The sequence below is a fragment of the Scyliorhinus canicula genome, chromosome 8 (genome assembly GCF_902713615.1).
Source record: "Scyliorhinus canicula chromosome 8, sScyCan1.1, whole genome shotgun sequence".
Classification (NCBI taxonomy): domain Eukaryota; kingdom Metazoa; phylum Chordata; class Chondrichthyes; order Carcharhiniformes; family Scyliorhinidae; genus Scyliorhinus; species Scyliorhinus canicula.
In genome coordinates this window covers 41,905,969-41,924,117 of record NC_052153.1, presented here as the reverse complement: position 1 = coordinate 41,924,117, position 18,149 = coordinate 41,905,969, and the positions used below count along the sequence as shown (strand labels likewise).

At 49.9% G+C, this 18,149-nt stretch overlaps 1 protein-coding gene across 6 annotated transcripts in view; it reads right to left on the bottom strand.

Moving 5' to 3' along the window:
- ythdc1 (YTH domain containing 1) overlaps window positions 1-18,149 on the bottom strand; it is an 81,936-nt gene that overhangs the window by 14,800 nt on the left and 48,987 nt on the right. For all 6 annotated transcript variants that reach the window (XM_038804432.1, XM_038804433.1, XM_038804434.1 and 3 more), the window contains one exon: window positions 11,392-11,509. In XM_038804432.1, the coding sequence (XP_038660360.1) occupies window positions 11,392-11,509 (118 nt within the window). The remainder of the gene's footprint in view (window positions 1-11,391; window positions 11,510-18,149) is intronic.

Sequence of the window (18,149 nt, the reverse complement as noted above, 5' to 3'; positions counted from 1 at the left end):
GCCAGGATTTTTGCCAGCACCTTAGCATCCACGTTGAGGAGAGATATGGGCCTGTATGAACCACACTGCTGGGGGTCCTTGTCCTTCTTTAAAATTAACGAGATCAGTGCCCGTGACATCGTCGGGGGCAAAGTCCCCCCTTCCCACGCTTCGTTGAGTGTCCGCACCAGCAAGGGGCCCACTAGGTCCACGAACTTTTTATAAAATTCCACCGGGAACCCATCCGGCCCCGGTGCCTTCCCTGACTGCATCTGCCCGATCCCCTTAACTAGCTCCTCCAGCTCAATCGGCGCACCCAGCCCCTCCACCTTCTCCTCCTGCACCTTCGGGAAAGAAAGCCCGTCGAGGAACCTCTTCATTCCCCCCCTCTCCCCCGTTGGCTCCGACCGGTACAGTTCCCCGTAAAAGTCCTTGAAGACCTCATTCACCTCTACCCCCTTCCGCACCACATTCCCACTCTTGTCTCTCACTCCAGCAATCTCCTTAGCCGCATCCCGCTTACGGAGCTGATGAGCCAGCATCCTACTCGCCTTTTCACCATGTTCCCCTTGTGCCTTCCTCCACTGTGCCTCCGCCTTTCTAGTGGTCAGCAAATCAAATTTAGCCTGCAGGCTGCGCCTCTCCCCCAACAGTCCCTCCTCTGGTGCCTCTGCATACCTCCTGTCCACCTCCAGCATCTTTCTCACCAGTCTATCCCTCTCACTCCTCTCCCTGTGTGCCCGGATGGATATCAGCTCCCCACGAATTACTGCCTTCAGGGCTTCCCAGACCATCCCCACCTGAACCTCCCCCGCATCATTCACCTCAAGGTACCCCTCAATACTTGCCCGGACCCTCCTACACACCTCCTCCTCCGCCAACAACCCCACATCCAACCGCCACAACGGACGTTGGTCTCGCACCTCTCCCATCTCCAACTCTATCCAATGCGGAGCGTGGTCAGAGATTGCAATGGCCGAATACTCGGCCTCCTCCACTCTCGGAATCAGTCCCCTACTCACCACGAAGAAATCTATCCGAGAGTAGACCCTATATACGTGGGAGAAGAAAGAGTACTCGCGTGCCCTCGGCCTTACAAACCTCCATGGATCCACCCCACCCATCTGGTCCATAAACCCTTTCAGTACCTTGGCCGCCGCCGGCCTCCTACCCGTCCTAGAGCTGGACCGATCCAGTGAAGGATCCAACACCGTATTAAAGTCCCCCCCTATGATCAGACCTCCTGCCTCCAGATCCGGGATCCGTCCCAACATACGCCTCATAAAGCCCGCATCGTCCCAATTTGGGGCATACACACTAGCCAGTACCACCTTCTCTCCTTGTAGCCTGCCCCTAACCATCACATACCTACCCCCCTTATCCGCCACCATCTCCGATGCCTCAAACAACACATTTTTCCCCACCAGAATCGCCACTCCCCGGTTCCTCACATCCAACCCCGAGTGGAAAACCTGCCCCACCCATCCCTTCCTCAGGCGGACCTGGTCCGCCACCCTCAGGTGGGTCTCCTGAAGCATTGCCACATCCGCCTTTAGCCCCTTCAGGTGAGCCAGTACCCTCGACCGCTTCACCGGCCCATTCAACCCTCTTACATTCCAGGTGACCAACCGGATCAGAGGGCGTCCCGCCCCCCTCCCCCGTCGGCTAGCCATAGCCCGTTGACTGCCCGCCCCAGGCCAGCACCCCCTGCTCGACCCCGTCCCCATAGCGACAACCCCTCACCTCTGTCCCCCCCAGCCCCCACCAGCTCCTTCTTGACCCTACCAGCAGCAACCCGGTATTCCCCTTTCCCCCCCTCCCTTCCCCCCCAGGCTAGGAACCCTCCCAGCCGCGAACCGTCCTCCATTGTACGTCCGTGGGTCAGCTAACTTCTGCTGACCCCGGAAACTCCCGCCAATAGCCCGACCCCTCCCGAAGTGGGATCATCCCCCAATCTATCCTCCCTCCTGGCACCACTCCAGCGCGGGGAAGAACCAGTTAAGGCCCCGCCTCCCACGTCACCATCTCCACCCCCCAGCCCCGCAGCACGGGAAACCAGAGGAAAGCCCGCGCTTTTGCACTGCCCCACCACACCCTTCTGACGCAGCTCCCAAATATCAGCCCCACTCCATACCCCCACTCCGGCATAGAATACAACATACCCCCCCCGACCCTCCCCTCAAGATACACAGCCCAGACAATGTCCCACAGCACAAAAACAAAAACATAGCAGAACAACCCCTCCGTAAATAACCATATCGAAATTGCAAAAGTACTAAAACAAGAAGAAAACAACAGAAGAAAAAGAGAACACAGCAACAGCAGAAACCAGCACTAATATCTTACAGCCGACCTCGCAACCCCCAACCCCTAGTTCAAGTCCAGTTTCTCCGTCCGCACGAAGTCCCACGCCTCCTCCGGGGAATCGAAATAATAATGCCGGTCCGAATAAGTTACCCACAGGCGCGCGGGCGGCAACATTCCGAACTTTATCTTTTTTCTATAAAGCACATCTTTCGTCCGATTAAATCCGGACCGCCGCTTAGCCACCTCCGCACTCCAGTCCTGGTAGATCCGCACTACCCCATTCTCCCAATTGCTGCTCTTCACCTTCTTGGCCCAGCGCAGCACGCACTCCCGATCACTGAACCGGTGGAACCTCACCAGCACCGCACGCGGGGGTTCATCTTCCTTGGGCCTCCTGGCCAACACCCTGTGCGCTCCCTCCAGCTCCAAGGGCAGATGGAGAGATCCGGCCCCCACTAGCGAATTCAGCATTACAGCCACATAGGCTGTCAGGTCCGATCCCTCCAGCCCCTCTGCAAGGCCCAAGATCCGCAGGTTTTTCCGCCTCATGCGGTGATCCAGCTCCTCAAAGCGTTCCTGCCACTTCTTGTGGAGTGCTTCGTGCCCCTCCACCTTACTCACGAGGACCACGGCCTCCTCCTCTCGTTCAATGGGCTGCGTCTGCAACTTCTTGATGGCAGCACCCTGGGTGGACTGAATCTCTGACAGCCTTCTGTTTGTTTCCTGCAGAGAGCTCAGTACTTCATCCTTGAATTCTTTAAAGCAGCGCAGGAGATCAGTTTGTTGTTTCTGAGCCCAGAGTCTCCATTCCTCTGGAGCTTTGTCGGTGGCCATCTTGGATCCCTTCCCCCGTTTTTTCTGAGGAGATGCTGCAGTTTTTTCCACCTTTCCACTCCGAGTTTGAGTCATGGACTGCAGGGAAAGTCGTTCAGCACACCTTCCCCCACCGGGAGACGTCGAAAAATTTCCGTTTTGGGCTCTCAAAAGAGCCGAAAAATCTCTTTAAAACGGGAGCTTCCAAATGTGTGGCTTACTGCTGCATAACTGCCACTCCAGCCCATACAGCTTAATTCTTAATTGCATTTTTCCCGATAAAATATTTAATTCTTCTTAGGTTTCCTCACTCATTAAGTCTGGTAACTTCCTAGTTTTATGGCAATTCAAGCACTCACTTTGCCACAAGGACGCAAGGAGCAATTTAGTGTGAAGAGGGGTATCAAACATGATTGAACCTATGCTCAAAAGAAGAGGCAAACTGATCCTGTTCAAAGGTCAGGAAGTTCTCTAGGCATTCTGGTCAATGCAAGAAGGGAAAAACCGCAAGATATATGGGCCATAAATAGTGCTGAAATAACTGAAGATTATCTTACTGTTACCTCTGGACTTGACTATTCCAATGGTCTTCTAGCTGGTCTCCAACTTTCCAACCTGTATACTTTCTACTCTACAGTTGGCTATGGTGCTTTCCAGCTGCATTGGCCTGAAGTTCTGGAATTCCCTCGTGAACCTCCCCGTTTCTCTACCCCTTTCTCCTTTAAGGCGCTCTTTAAAACCTACCTCTGACCAGGTTTTTTGGTCATGTGCTTTGGTATCTCCGAAGTGGTTCAATGTCAAAACTGTTTATTAGTAATGCTCTTGCTAAGAACCTTGAGATGTTATGCTATGTTAAAGGAATCCAATTTGCTGCTGATTAAATTAAGTACCTTAGATAATTAACAAGTAACAATTGCAAGATACCAGTTAGCAAAGTCCAGTAAGGGCAAAAGAGCAGAGAAGTAGACAATATTGTAATGGTATTTGGGCACTAGTCAAACCATAACTTGCGTTGTGTCCACTTCCGGTCAACAAGACACAAACAGAGAGACATGCAAACTCTTGAGGAAAAGCCATAATGTTGATCCTAAGTCTCGCATGCATCTCCAACCCATCATCCTACCACTGTAACAATACCTTTAGCCATCTACACCATCCTCTCAAGGTCCTTTCCTAAATAACCCTACTTTCCTCTTCAAAATGTACCCACTTGATCAAGTTTCTGGCCACTTTTGGGGCTTTTTCTTTCTTTCTTTCTTTAAAGATTACGACCAGAACTTTCCAGTTGTTCAGGCCAGCAGGATCTTCAAGACCCACACCTCCGTCACGGGTTTCCCGGCATAGAGGTGTGCATTCAAAGGGAAACTTTGTTGACAACAGCAGGACCAGAAGATCCCACCGCCAACCAATGGCGAGACAACTCTGCAAAACACAGGGCAGGTTGTGCTGAAAACCAAACCCAGTGAAATAATTGAAGCACTGATGGCATTTTTCCTTTTTTTACTTTGTGCCTTTTTATAGCTTATCATTGTTGTAGTCAGAGACCTTGCTCATCAAGAAAGCCTCAAGACTTTTCATTCACATAATGAGACTGAGATTACAAGAAATAGGAAACAATCACATAGCCTGTCAAGCATATTCCGTGCCAGTCAATGTGATCGTGGCTGGTCTAATAATAATCTTTATTGTCACAAGTAGGCTTACATTGCAATGAAGTTACTGTGAAAAGCCCCTAGTCGCCACATTCCGGCGCTTGTTCAGGTACACAGAGGTAGAATTTAGAATGTCCAAATTACCTAATAGCACGTCTTTCGGGACTAGTGGGAGGAAACCGGAACACCTGGAGGAAACCCATGCAGACAGGGAGAACGTGGAGACTCCGCACAGGCAGTGAACCAGCTGGGAATCGAACCTGGGACCCTGGCACTGTGAAGCAACAGTGCTAACCACTGTGCTGCCGTACTGCCCAAGACTAGTGTTTCAACTCACTTTCCTGCCCACTTCTCATTTCTCTCTATTCCAAAACCAACATTCTGTCTGTTAGTCTTTTAGATGGCTTTTTGGAGAACTTGAGAACTTAAGATAGCAAGATAGTGGCTTCTGGTGACAGTGATGTGCTGAGCTGATGCACATCAGATGGCTCTCCTCCAGAGCATAGCCAAATAGGCACGTTTAGGCAAAATTCGGTAGCATCTCATCCTCAAGTAAGAAATGATGTGGAGATGCTGGCGCTGGACTGGGGTGGGCACAGGAAGAACACTTAGAATACCAGGTTAATATCCTTCAGGTTTGTTTTCAATCACTAGCTTTTGGAGCGCAGTCCTCAGCTCTTTCACCTGAGGAAGGAGCTGCACTCCGAATGCTAGTGACATCAATTAAGGAAAAGAAAAGGAACAGAACCAGCATGCCGATAAATGGGAACTCGAGAGGACAAAGAGATGGCAAGAGCGGAGAAAAAGGCCACAAACAGGCGGGCGAGTCGACAGACCCACGAGGCGAGGTGGCCCCAACCACCCAGAGAGGGGAAAACTGGTGACCCTAGCATCAGCTCACCATCCCCGGAGATGCACGGAAGACATTCCTTATGAAGGAACTGGCCGCGATGAGAGGCGCAATACAGGTGGAAATTCAGGTAGTGGTCAAGGTGGCAGTAACGGAGGCATTGGGTGCCATGCAAACAGTGATCGGTGGACTGGGGAAGAAGGTGGAGGCGCAGGGGAAACCGGTCCTCGAGCTGGAGAAGGCGTTGATGGACCACAGTGATAGAATGGTCACTCTAGAGGCCAAAATTAATTACCGTATATACTCGCGTAACTTTCGATCTCGCATATCATGCGACCCCTAAATTTCCGTCCCCAAAACATGATTTTATGGTATACCTCATGTATCATGCAAGTCACTTTTTTGGAAATTAATTTTGGAAACTAAAACTTCCAAATGGTATGATTGTGTGGTTTCTGCAGAGTGGATTCTGCTGTGAAAGCTGTTCGCGATTCGAACAGCTTTCCAGCTGGCTTTACTAGCGTCATTCAGCCACTTGCCGTTTCCATTCATAAAACATGAATGGAAACGTCAAGTGGCTGAACATCTTCCCATCAGAATGCTGTGGTCAAAATCTGAAGAGTAGTATTCTGATGGGAAGATGGGAAGAGTGGATTCTGCTGTGAAAGCTGTTCGAACAGCTTTCCATCTGGCTTTACTAGCGCCGTTCGGCCACTTGCCGTTTCCATTCATAAAAACATGAATGGAAACGTCAAGTGGCTGAACATCTTCCCATCAGAATACTACTCTTCAGATTTTGACCACAGCATTCTGATGGGAAGATGTTCAGCCACTTGACGTTTCCATTCATGTTTTTATGAATGGAAACGGCAAGTGGCTGAACGGCGCTAGTAAAGCCAGCTGGAAAGCTGTTCGAACAGCTTTCACAGCAGAATCCACTCTTCCCATCTGAATACTACTCTTCAGATTTTGACCACAGCATTCTGATGGGAAGATGTTCAGCCACTTGACGTTTCCTTTCATGTTTTTATGAATGGAAACGGCAAGTGGCTGAACGACGCTAGTAAAGCCAGCTGGATGCTGTGTGACTTATCTTGGCCAGCATTTCACACCCGCGATTTTTGTACCTCACGTATCACGCGACCCCAGAAATTTAGGCTTCAAATTAGGTGCTCAAAAGTCGCATGTTACGCGAGTATATACGGTAGGTTGGTGGCGACCCAGGGGAGCTTGAAGGGGAACCTGGAGTATAGGTCCTGACGCCATAACATTCGAATTGTGGGCCAGCCAGAGGGGATCGAGGGCAGGCTATGTGGTTCAAATGTTGGGCAACCTAGTCAGGAGGGATAGCTTCACCAACCTCCTTTGGAGATTGACAGAGCACACAGATTGCTCCGGCCAAAGCCCAAGGCGGGGGGAACAACCATGGGCAATAATCGTGAAACTGTATCAGTATCAGAATCGTGAGAAGATCCTGAGGTGGGTGAGACAGGCGAAGGCGAGGAGTTGGGAATGACATAGAATCCTGGTCGGTCAAGAAATTGGAGCAGACTTGGCATAACACAGGGTCGAATTCAACCAGGCGGAATCTGCCCTGTACAGGAACTGAATAAAATTTGGAATGCTGTTCCCAGCCAGGTTCTGGGCCACGTTCCAAAATAAGGAACATTACTTCAACACCCCAGCAGAGGCAGACAGATCTGTTCGAACGTTCTGGAGAAGGGGCAGGCAAGGCAACGCTGAAGACGAAGCAGAGGAAGAATGAGAGAAAGATAGAACTATGATGGACACACTATGTTTGCGTGGGATTGTACTGCTTCGCTTTGATCAGAAAGATCACATCACAGGAGTGAGGGCAGTGGCACGCAGGTGGGGTGAGGCACAGGCAGAGAGAGCAGACAGTCAGTGGGCATGAGACAGGGGTAAGACCAGTCCCAGGAGGGGGGCCACCACAGTAGCGGGGAAAGCTATCGCAGGAAGTATGATAAGCACAGGGACCATCTCTCGGGCGGTGGGGGGTCTACAGGAAGAGAGGGGAGAACGTAGGGCGGTGGAAAAGAGATAGTAGGGTGGGACACAGGGACATAAAGGGGAACAAGAGAAGAGAGGGATGGGCCTCGGGATAAGTTTCAGCGGGTTGAGGACATAAGATGGTACCGCAAGCAATCACTTTGGAGGGTCTTGGCTGCAGGTGCGCACCCGCGTGGCAGACGCAGTTGCCGGCCATGTTAGGAGCCCATGTAGCCACCTAGGTTGACCACTTCCCGACTTTAAAATGGAGATTCGCTAAGAATGCAGGGAGAAATGGCCAAACGCAGGTGTAAAATCTCCTGTATATTAGAACTTGCAGAAACCCAGACAGCACTGAAACTGACGACCATCTACATATTGATGAGCGATCCCCGGGAACAATTGAAACAGTTAAGATAATCGAGGTCAAGCCAGACTCCTCGGCGCCAGCGGGAGCCAAGACAAAGGAAAGCCAACGGACACTTAGGAACCGCGGGTGCAGGTGCGCACCCACGTGGCAGACGCACAGTTGCCGGCCATGTTAGGAGCCCACCCCGGAAAAAGGTATATCCCATAGTGCAGGGGCCAGGCCTCATGATGTGAACGGTAACCGCTGCCATTTTGGACTGCCCTCTCACAAAGGGGAACCCCCAGAGTGCAGGGGCATGTCCACCGGCTAAGTATGGTTGATCCCACAAGGGGGGGGGGGGGGGGGGGGGGGGGGGCGGGGAAGAAGACACAGACACCCTCCCCCACCAGGATTATCAACTGGAATGTCTGGGGACTTAACAGCCCAGTGAAAAGATTCAAAGTCCTCGTCAATTAAGAAGTTTGAAAGCCGACAGTCTTCTTGCAAGAAGCGCACCGAGGGAGAAGGACCAACTGCAGGTAAGGAAGGGCTGGGTGGGACAAACGTACCATTCATGTTATGGGACGAGGGCTATGGGGTAGCAATACTGATTAGTAAGAGGACGGTGCTTATGGCGACAGCGCGGTTACGGACCCGGGGGAGGGTACGTCATGGTCAATGAGGTCCTAGACGGGGCACCGGTATTCCTGGTAACGTGTACATGCCCAACTGGGACGAGACAGATTTCATAAAGAAGACCATGATAGAAATCCCTGACATCGACAAACATCAACTTCAGACATTTTCAGGACCCAGTGACGTACCGATCAAGCCCCAAAACTGGGAAAAAGACAGGGATTGCTCGGGAATGTTCTTGGATCAGATTGAGGCAGTGGGCCCATAGTGATTCCTACACCCCAGTGAGAGGGAATTCTCGTTCTTCTCGCCGGTAGATAAGGTGTACAGGTGAATCGACTTCTTTGCAGCGGGGAAATTGGTGCTTCCAGAAATAGTCAGAGCGAATACTCCGCGATAGTCATCTCCGACCATCCTCCACGCCACATGGATGGGAGGTTGAAGATGGGCCCTGCCCAACACCCCACATGGAGGTTGGACACGGACCTCTTGGCTGACAAGGTCTTCTGCCAGACAACATCACAGGCCATAGGCGAGTACATTATTAACAACCAGAACGAAGAAGTCCCACCTTCCACAGGAGAGCATCATGAAGGCAGTGATTAGGGGAGATTATAGCCTACAAAGCACGTAGAGACAGGGAAGAGAGGGTGGCTAGGCAACAACTGATCGACTCCATCCTGGAGATCGACAAAATACTCAAGAGGCCCCAACCATAGAGCTTCTTGCGGAGGGGGAAAAACTACAAATGGACTTTTAACCTGCTATTCACTAGGAAAGCAGTCCATCAACTTCACTAGTCATGGGGGATCTTTTATGAACACGGAGAGAAGGCTAGCCGCCTATCGGCTCAACGGCTGAGAAAGCAGGCAACTATGAGGGAGATAGCACAGGTGAAAGACAGGTGAAGCAGACTGGCAGCTGAACCAAAAAGTCAACCACAGCATTTGAGGCCTTCGACCGGGACTGTACACCTCCACGCCCCCGACAGGGACTCGGGGATGAAACGGTTCCTCAATGGACTGGACACGCCAGTCATGGAGGACAACAAATGGAGGGAGCTGGAAGCACCAATAGGACTGGGAAAGGTCATGGAGAGCATCAACTCCATGCAGGGGGGAGAAGGGGAACTGTGGGGACATGCACCGACGACTTTGGGAAAGGGCAAGACAGAAGTGGGAGGCCGAACATGGGACTGAATAGGGTGGGGACTCTGGAGCGAAATTTAAAGTAGGGCCAACTCCACCACCTCCTGAGCAAGGCTACGCCTCATGCAGTTTAAAATGGTGCACAGAGCCCACCTAACCACAACCCGAGTGAGCATGCTCTTCCCGGAGTTGGAGGAAAATGTCAACGGTGCCATGGAGGCCCGCCCAACCACATGTTCTGCGCCTGCCCCAGATTTGTCGGGTTCTTGGGTAGCACGGCGCCGAGGTCCCAGGTTCAATCTTGGCTCTGGGTCACTGTCCGAGTGGAGTTTGCATATTTTCCCCGTGTTTGCATGGCTTACGCCCCCACAACCCAAAGATGTGCAGGGCAGGTGGATTGGGCACACTAAATTGCCCCTTAATAGGGGGAAAAAAATGAATTGGGTACTCTAAATTTAAAAATAAGATTTGCTGGGTTCTGGACAGGCTTTTTCGAGGCAATGTCCAAGGGAGTGGGTTTGGAGCCGTGCCAGTCCTCTGAGTTTCGGACCAACCAGAATTACATACAGGGAAGAAGGCGATGCACTTGCTTTTGCTTCCTTAATCTCACACACCGGAGAATTCTGCTCGCTGGCGGTCAGCAGCACCACCCACAGTTTCAGACTGGTTGGCAGACCTGTCGGAATTTCTCCACCTGGATAAGATCAAGTTCACCATCCGAGAGTCGGACGAGAGCTTCCACAAAGAGTGGGGGCTATTCATCAGCCTATTCCAAGACCTGTTTAAAGTCAATAGTGATTAGGAAGAAGAGAGAGGGAGGCAAGGAAAGAACCCAGGGAAGTATCAGGAAGGGACATGGAAAAAGAGTGATGAGGGAGGGGCAGAGAGCGCACACCCCACCCCCATTAAGCCACAGGGGTAACAGCAAAAATCACAAAATTAAGGAAAGAATATAACAATACAACAGCCAGGGCAAAAGATGGGGCTAGGATACATGTCTAATTGTTAAACTGTTAAAATTGGAAAATTCCTTTCATATCCCGGCTATGGGTCACTGTCCATGCGCAGTATGCACATTCTCCCATTACTGCGTGGGTTTCACCCCCACAACCCAAAGATGCGCTGGTTAGGTGGACTGGCTTCGCTAAATTGCCCCTTAATTGGGAAATAAATAATTGGCTACTCTAAAAAAAAATTATAAAATAAAATTGGAAAATGGCAATAAAAATATATTTTTTTAAAAGATAGCGAGATAGTAAAAGGCACTGAAAAGGTAAATTGGAAATATTACTCCAATTAATTTGAAATTAGGGCAGAAGGACACCTGAAATGCGTTAAAGGCATAATGAACACTGATATCAGGGGGATCTTCACAAAACCATGATGAGTACTAATGGAGATAAAATCCTGAAGAAACCAGGAAGAAATGGTGGGAACGTGGGACAGACTGCAGGAATACTTTGGATGGATAAAATGAAGATGGACCAAAATCACTTCTTCACTCAAACCGATCACAATCCTATGAATACGGCAATTTCCTTTCCTCCTTACAAAGTTTATACTCAACATCACCCAGACAGTCCAGATAATAGAAAATTGCTGCTCGAATGTTTCAGAATTTGTTTAGCTTTTAACTGCTGACAGTACCTGCAAATCCAGTCAATTTTGAATACGCCACCTAACATTTTTGCATTCATTCCTGCAGGCAGCACCCAGTGAATTGGAGATCCTCCATGGTGTGACTCTGATGAAAGTCTGGCAAAGCCTGAAAACAAATGAAAAATGTTAAAGTGACATAAAATTAATAGACTCTGTTCACCAATACATTATGCACATTCTTGTATTATGCATACATTTATTGCATTTGCAACTATGAATTTTTGATTCATTATATCAAGGGTCAAGCCATTGTCCGAGATAATGGCCCCTTATATATATGGCCACTACCATATCCCCAAGTAACATTTACTCAACAATAGCTATACATCGTAACTGAAAGTACAAATATTAAGTGGTCTGTATTTAACGGAATTAGATTTTTTTAGATGAAGGGGAGAGAAATAAAGTACAATGGAACATTACAGCACAGTACAGGCCCTTCGGTCCTCGATGTTGCGCTGACCTGTGAAGCCAATCTAAAGCTCATCTATACTATTCCATTATCATCCATATGTTTATCCAATTACCATTTAAATGCCCTTAATGTTGGAGAGTCCACTACTGTTGCAGGCAGGGCATTCCACACCCTTACTACTCCGAGTAAAGAACCTACCTTTGACATCTGTCCTATATCTATCTCCCCTCAATTTAAAGCTATGTCCCCTCATGCTAGCCATCACCATCCGAGGAAAAAGGCTCTCACTGTCCACCCTATCTAATCCTCTGATCATCTTGTATGCCTCAATTAAGTCACCTCTTAACCTTCTTCTCTCTAACGAAAACAGACTCAAGTCCCTCAGCCTTTCCTCATAAGATCTTCCCTCCATACTCCTCTGCACCCTTTCCAATGCTTTCACATCCTTCCTATAATGCAGCGACCAGAACTGCACGCAATACTCTAAATGCAGCCGCACCAGAGGTTTGTCTAACTGCAACATGACCTCATAGCTCTGAAACTCAATCCCTCTACCAATAAAAGCTAACACACCTTTTTTTTTAAATAAACGTTTTATTGAGGTATTTCTTTGGCATTTCAACAACAAAAATCGAAAATATACATAACAAGAAAAATATAAACATAGTGCAAATTCCACCTCTCTCCCCCACAGGTCTTGCCATTACTTACCCCCCTTACCTACGCTAACCCAACTTCCTCCCTCCCTGTTGACAATTAGTCCTCTGGGAGGAAGTGGACAAATTGTTGCCACGTCCGGGCGAACCGCAGCAAAGACCCTCTCATGGCGAACTTAATTTTCTCCAGGCAGAGGAACCCAGCCATGTCCCTCCATGCCAGCAATATCTGCCTCCGTGCTACCAGCGAAGCAAAGGCCAGAACATCTACCTCTCTCCTCCTGGATTCCCCGATCCTGCGACACCCCAAAAAGCGCCACCTCCGGACTCATTGCCAACCTCACATTTAATACTGTGGACATGGCGTCAGCAAACACCTGCCAAAATCCCCTCAGTTTTGGGCATGCCCAGAACATATGGACATGATTCGCTGAACACACACACACCCCCCCCCCCCCCCCCCCCCCCCCCACACCTGTACTCCACCCCAAAGAATCTGCTCATCCGGTCCACTGTCATGTGAGCCCGGTGAACAACCTTAAATTGGATACGGTTGAGCCTGACATAAGTTGCGGTAGTATTGACCCTTCCTAACGCGTCCTCCCAGAGGTCCTCCTCTATCTCTCCCCCCAGCTCCTCTTCCCACTTTCGCTTCAGCTCCTCGGTTTACGTCTCCTCCGAACACATAAGCTCTCTATATATGTCCGAGACGCTCCCCTCCCCTATCCATCCTCTAGAGACCACCCTGTCCTGAATTCCCCTTAGTGGCAGGAGTGGGAAGGTTGGTACCTGCTTCTGCAAAAAGTCCCGTACCTGTAAATATCGGAACTCATTTCGCCAGCCAATGCAAACTTCTCCTCCAGCACCCTCATACTCGGGAAGCTACCTTCCAAGAACAAGTCCCCCATCCTCTCAATCCCCACTCTCAGCCAAATTCGGAACCCCCCCCCCCGCCCATCCTCCAACCGATGGTTGTCGCAGATTGGGGACGACACGGATGCCATCTCTGCTGCCACATGTCTCCATCACTGCCCCCAGACTCTCAGAGCCGCCGCCACCACTGGACTAGTGGAGTACCGTGCCGGCGGGAACAGCAGCGACACACACACACACACACCCCCCACCCCCCCCCCCCCCCCCCCAAACAAACCTCTTCCAGCCCCTTGAGGCCCTCAGAGCATTTGCCAGCAGCTCTATCGCCAGCGCAAACAGCAGTGGGGAGAGGGAACATCCCTATCACGTCGCCCGGTGTAGCCTGAAATATTCTGAAGTCATCCTGTTTGTCCGTACACGAGCTACCGTAACCCGGTACAGCAACCTAACCCAGTCAACAAAGCCCATCCCAAACCCGAACCGCTCCAGCACCTTCCATAAGTAATCCCACTCGACCTGGTCGAAGACTTTTTCCTCGTCCATCGCAACCACCACTTCAACCTCCCAACCTTCCGGGGGCATCAAGATCACGTTTAGCAAACTTCTTACATTGGCCCTCAGCTGCCTACCCTTAACGAACCCTGTCTGGTCCTCCCCTATAACATCCGGTACACAGTCCTCAATCCTAGAGGTCAGAATTTTGGCCCGAAGTTTGACATCCATGTTCAGCAAGGATATCGGCCTATAAAGAACCACACAGCTCCGGGACCCTGTCCCTTTTCAGAATTAGCGAGACCATGGCCTGTGACATAGTCTGGGGTAAAACCCCTCTTCCCTTGGCCTCGTTAGACCTTCAACAGCACCGGCCCCAAAATTCCGGAGAACTTTTTATAGAACTCGACTAGGTACCAGTACGGTCCCGGGGCCTTACCCGACTGCATGGCCTTCAAACCCTCCACTATCTCCTCCAGCCCGATCGGGGGTCCCAGCCCTTCTACCAGCTCCCCATCCACCTTCGGGAAAGTCAACCCATCCAAAAAGTGCGTCATCCCTTCTGGCCCCGCAGGGGGGGTTCCGACCTGTACAACCTGCTGTAGAAATCCCTTAACGCCTTCCTCACCCCTGCCGAGTCCCAAATTAAGTTCATGTCCCCGTCAACAACTTTTCCTATTTCCCTAGCTGCCTCCCTCTTTCCGAGCTGCTGTGCAATCATCCTACTGGCCTTCTCCCCGTGATCGTAAATTGCCCCCTTCGCCTTTCTGAGCTGTTCCACCGCCCTGCCTATGGTTAACAAACCAAATTCCGCCTGCAGCCTCCGGCGTTCCCTTAACAGTCCTGCCTCTGGAGCCTCCGCATACCTCCTATCCACTCGTAGGATCCCTCTTACCAGTCGGTCCATTTGTGCCCTATCCGCCCTGTCCCTGTGAGCCCGGATCGAGATCAGCTCTCCTCTCACCGCTGCCTTCAGCCCTTCCCAGACCACCGCTGCCGAGACCTGCCCAGTGTCATTTACCTGCAGATAGTTCAGCATGCACTTCCTCAATCTCTCGCAGACCGCTTCGTCCGCCAACAGCCCCACATCCAACCTCCATTGCGGGCGCTGCTTGCTATACATACTGACCTGCAGGTCCACCCAGTGCGGAACATAGTCCAAGATAGTATAGTAATCGCCGAATAACTCGTGTCCACCACCCCAGCTAACAGGCCCTGCCCACAACAAAGAAATCTATCCGGGAATACACCTTGTGAACGTGGGAGAAAAAAGAAAATTCCTTGGCCCTCGGCTGCCTAAATCTCCATGGATCCACCCCGATCCATCGACCCCCCCCCCCCCCCCCCCCCCCCCCCCCCCCCCCAATCTGTTCCATGAACCCTTTCAGCTCCTTTGCCATTGCTGGCACCTTGCCCGTTCTCGAGCATGACCGGTCCAGGCCTGGATCAATAACCGTGTTGAAATCCCAACCCATAATCAGCTTGTGCGAATGCAGGTCTGGAATCCTCCCCAGCACCCTCTTTATAAAATCCCCATCGTCCCAATTTGGCGCATATACATTGACCAGCACTACCTTCATCCCCTGCAGCTTGCCACTCACCATGATATATCGACCTCCTGCATCCGAGACTATCCTCCCTACCTCAAATGCCACATGCTTGTTAATCAGAATCGCAGCCCCTCTTGTCTCAGAATCCAGCCCAGAGTGGAAAACCTGACTAACCCAACCGTTTCTCAACCTGACCTGATTCACTACTTTAAGATGTGTCTCCTGCAGCATCACATCCGCCTTCAGTCTCATCAGGTGTGCAAGCACACGTGGCCTCTTTACCGGCCCATTTAGCCCTCCCCGGGGCAGCCCCCTCAGTGACCTTCCATCGAAGTCCCTCCCGCGTCAGCAGAACCACCCCCCCTCCCCCAGCAACACTACTCTAAATCCTAACCCAGCTAATAAACTAAGCATATACAACCCCCCCACACTTCCGCGAGCTAGCTCACCCATCTAGCTTGGTGACTCCCCGCCTCTGGCACCAAGAAGTCTCCCACCCATTGTTCCCTCGCTCCCCTCCCCCTGTAAACAATTTCCCTCATCCAACGATCCCCAAACAAACACCCTGCAGCAAGAAAACACACAAAGAACAAAAGCACCACCCACCAAAACCCAGACAGGCACGTCACCATCCCACCAAAGTGCACAACAGTATAAACACACATGATAAATCCCATGCCTCCGTATTTTCTGCAATAGCCTACCATGGAGAACCTTATCAAATGCTTTACTGAAATCCATATACACCACATCAACTGCTTTACCCTCGTCCACCTGTTTGGTCACCTGTGGTGAAAGAATACTGGCAGGCAAGAAAATGACAATATGACATCTCATCTTTACTACCAGCATCCTGTTTCTATTCCCAGACAACACATACAGAAAATGTTTATATGACTTCTAATTTGACTGTTGTGTTTGGAATGGCAATCCATGGAACGATGGTGCCAAGTGGATGTTTCTGCGTAACATCCACTGGGTTAGGGTTAGGAAAATATCGAAAGAGCATTAAAAAACATTCAACTCACATGTATCATGGTTTTACTTCCCAGAGGGTGGTAACTTGTGCATTGCCTGCATTTCTTTACAAACATTCTAGAGTAAGACTCTTTGATCTTTTCCCTGCTTTAATTATTGATAAAGGTACAATACCAGGTGGGGGGATAGCAAATAGTCAGTTTGACTATTCTTTCACATTGGAAGCACAAATTTCTCATTGCAACCCGATACATGCAATATATTAGTACAGCTTTCAGTCAGTCGCCAATCATCACTTTCATCATTCACTCCAACCTGCTGTCTTTTTCCCCCAAAAGGTTCAAAATACCTGGACGGTACGTAGATTATCTTTCACTCACCCTTCCCACTATGGTTAAAATTCTATTCAGGATTATATTGATCTGTATCTCAACTTAAAAGTAAAAATATATATAATAAATGCATCAATAAAATACTCTTATTTAACAACATTGGCTGGAAGGTTGTCATTGATGGTGCAAGCAGGCAGTACTTACCAGTAATCAACCTGCTCACTGACGCTCAGATTGAATTCCACCATGGCTATTCAGCTCCTGTCTCATTATGGTCTTGGTCCGAACATGGACATAAGAGTTGAACTCACGTGATGAGTTGAGAATGACTGCCCTTGACATCAAGCATTTTGACCTTGTGTGGCATCAAGAAGCACTAGCAAAACTGGAATCAATGGGAACCAAGGGGGGAGCTTTTCACTGTTTGAAGACATACCGAAAACAATAGATGGTTGTGGTTGTTGGAGGTCCAAGGACACCAATGCATCTCAATGACCTCCCCTCCATTGAAAGATCACCATTGAAAGATCAGAAGTGCGGATGTTCACTGATGACTGCATAATTTTCAACACCATTAGCGATTCCTCAGACACTAAAGCAGTCAGTGTCCATATGCAGCAAGACCTGGATAGCATTCACGCTTGGGCTGACACGTGGCAAGTAACATTCACACCACAGAAATCCCAGGCAATGACTACCTACAACAAGAGATAATTAACCATCTCCCCGCAACATTCAATGGATTCTCCCACTGTCAACATCCCATGTGTTACCATTGACCAGAAACTGAACCAGACTAACCATATAAATATTGTGGCTACAAGAGCAGGTCAGAGCCTGGGATGTCTGCGGTGAGTAACTCACCTACTGACTCAGTGAACTTTGCCCACCATCTATAGGGCACAAGTCAGGAGTATGATGGAATACTCTCCACTTGCCTGGATGAGTACGGCTCCAACAATACTCAAGCTCACAACCTTCCTCCAGGATTAAGCAGCTTGCCTGATTGGCACCCTATCCACCACCTTAAATACTCACTGCCTCCACCAATGACACAGTGGCAGCTGAGTGCTCCATCTACAAGATGCATTGTAGAAACTCACCAAGGATCCTTCGACCGCATGTTCAAAAGCCACAAGTTCCACCCATCTAGAAGGGCAAGAGCAGCAGATAGATGCACGAGAACAAGATCCGCTCCTAGCCCCACACCAACCTGACCTGGAACTATATTGTCATTCCTTCATTGTTGCTGGGTCAAAATCCTGCAACTCTCTTAACAGCACAGTGGCTGTAACTAACCACATGTACTCCAGCAGTTCAAGGCTACTCAGCACAACCATCTCAAAGGCAATTAGGGATAGGCATATTGGTCAGTGTCTAGGAAGTTAACCGTAACATTTCATGAAAGACCAAAAAGAAATGAGTGATATTTTGAAGTAGTCCTTAAGTA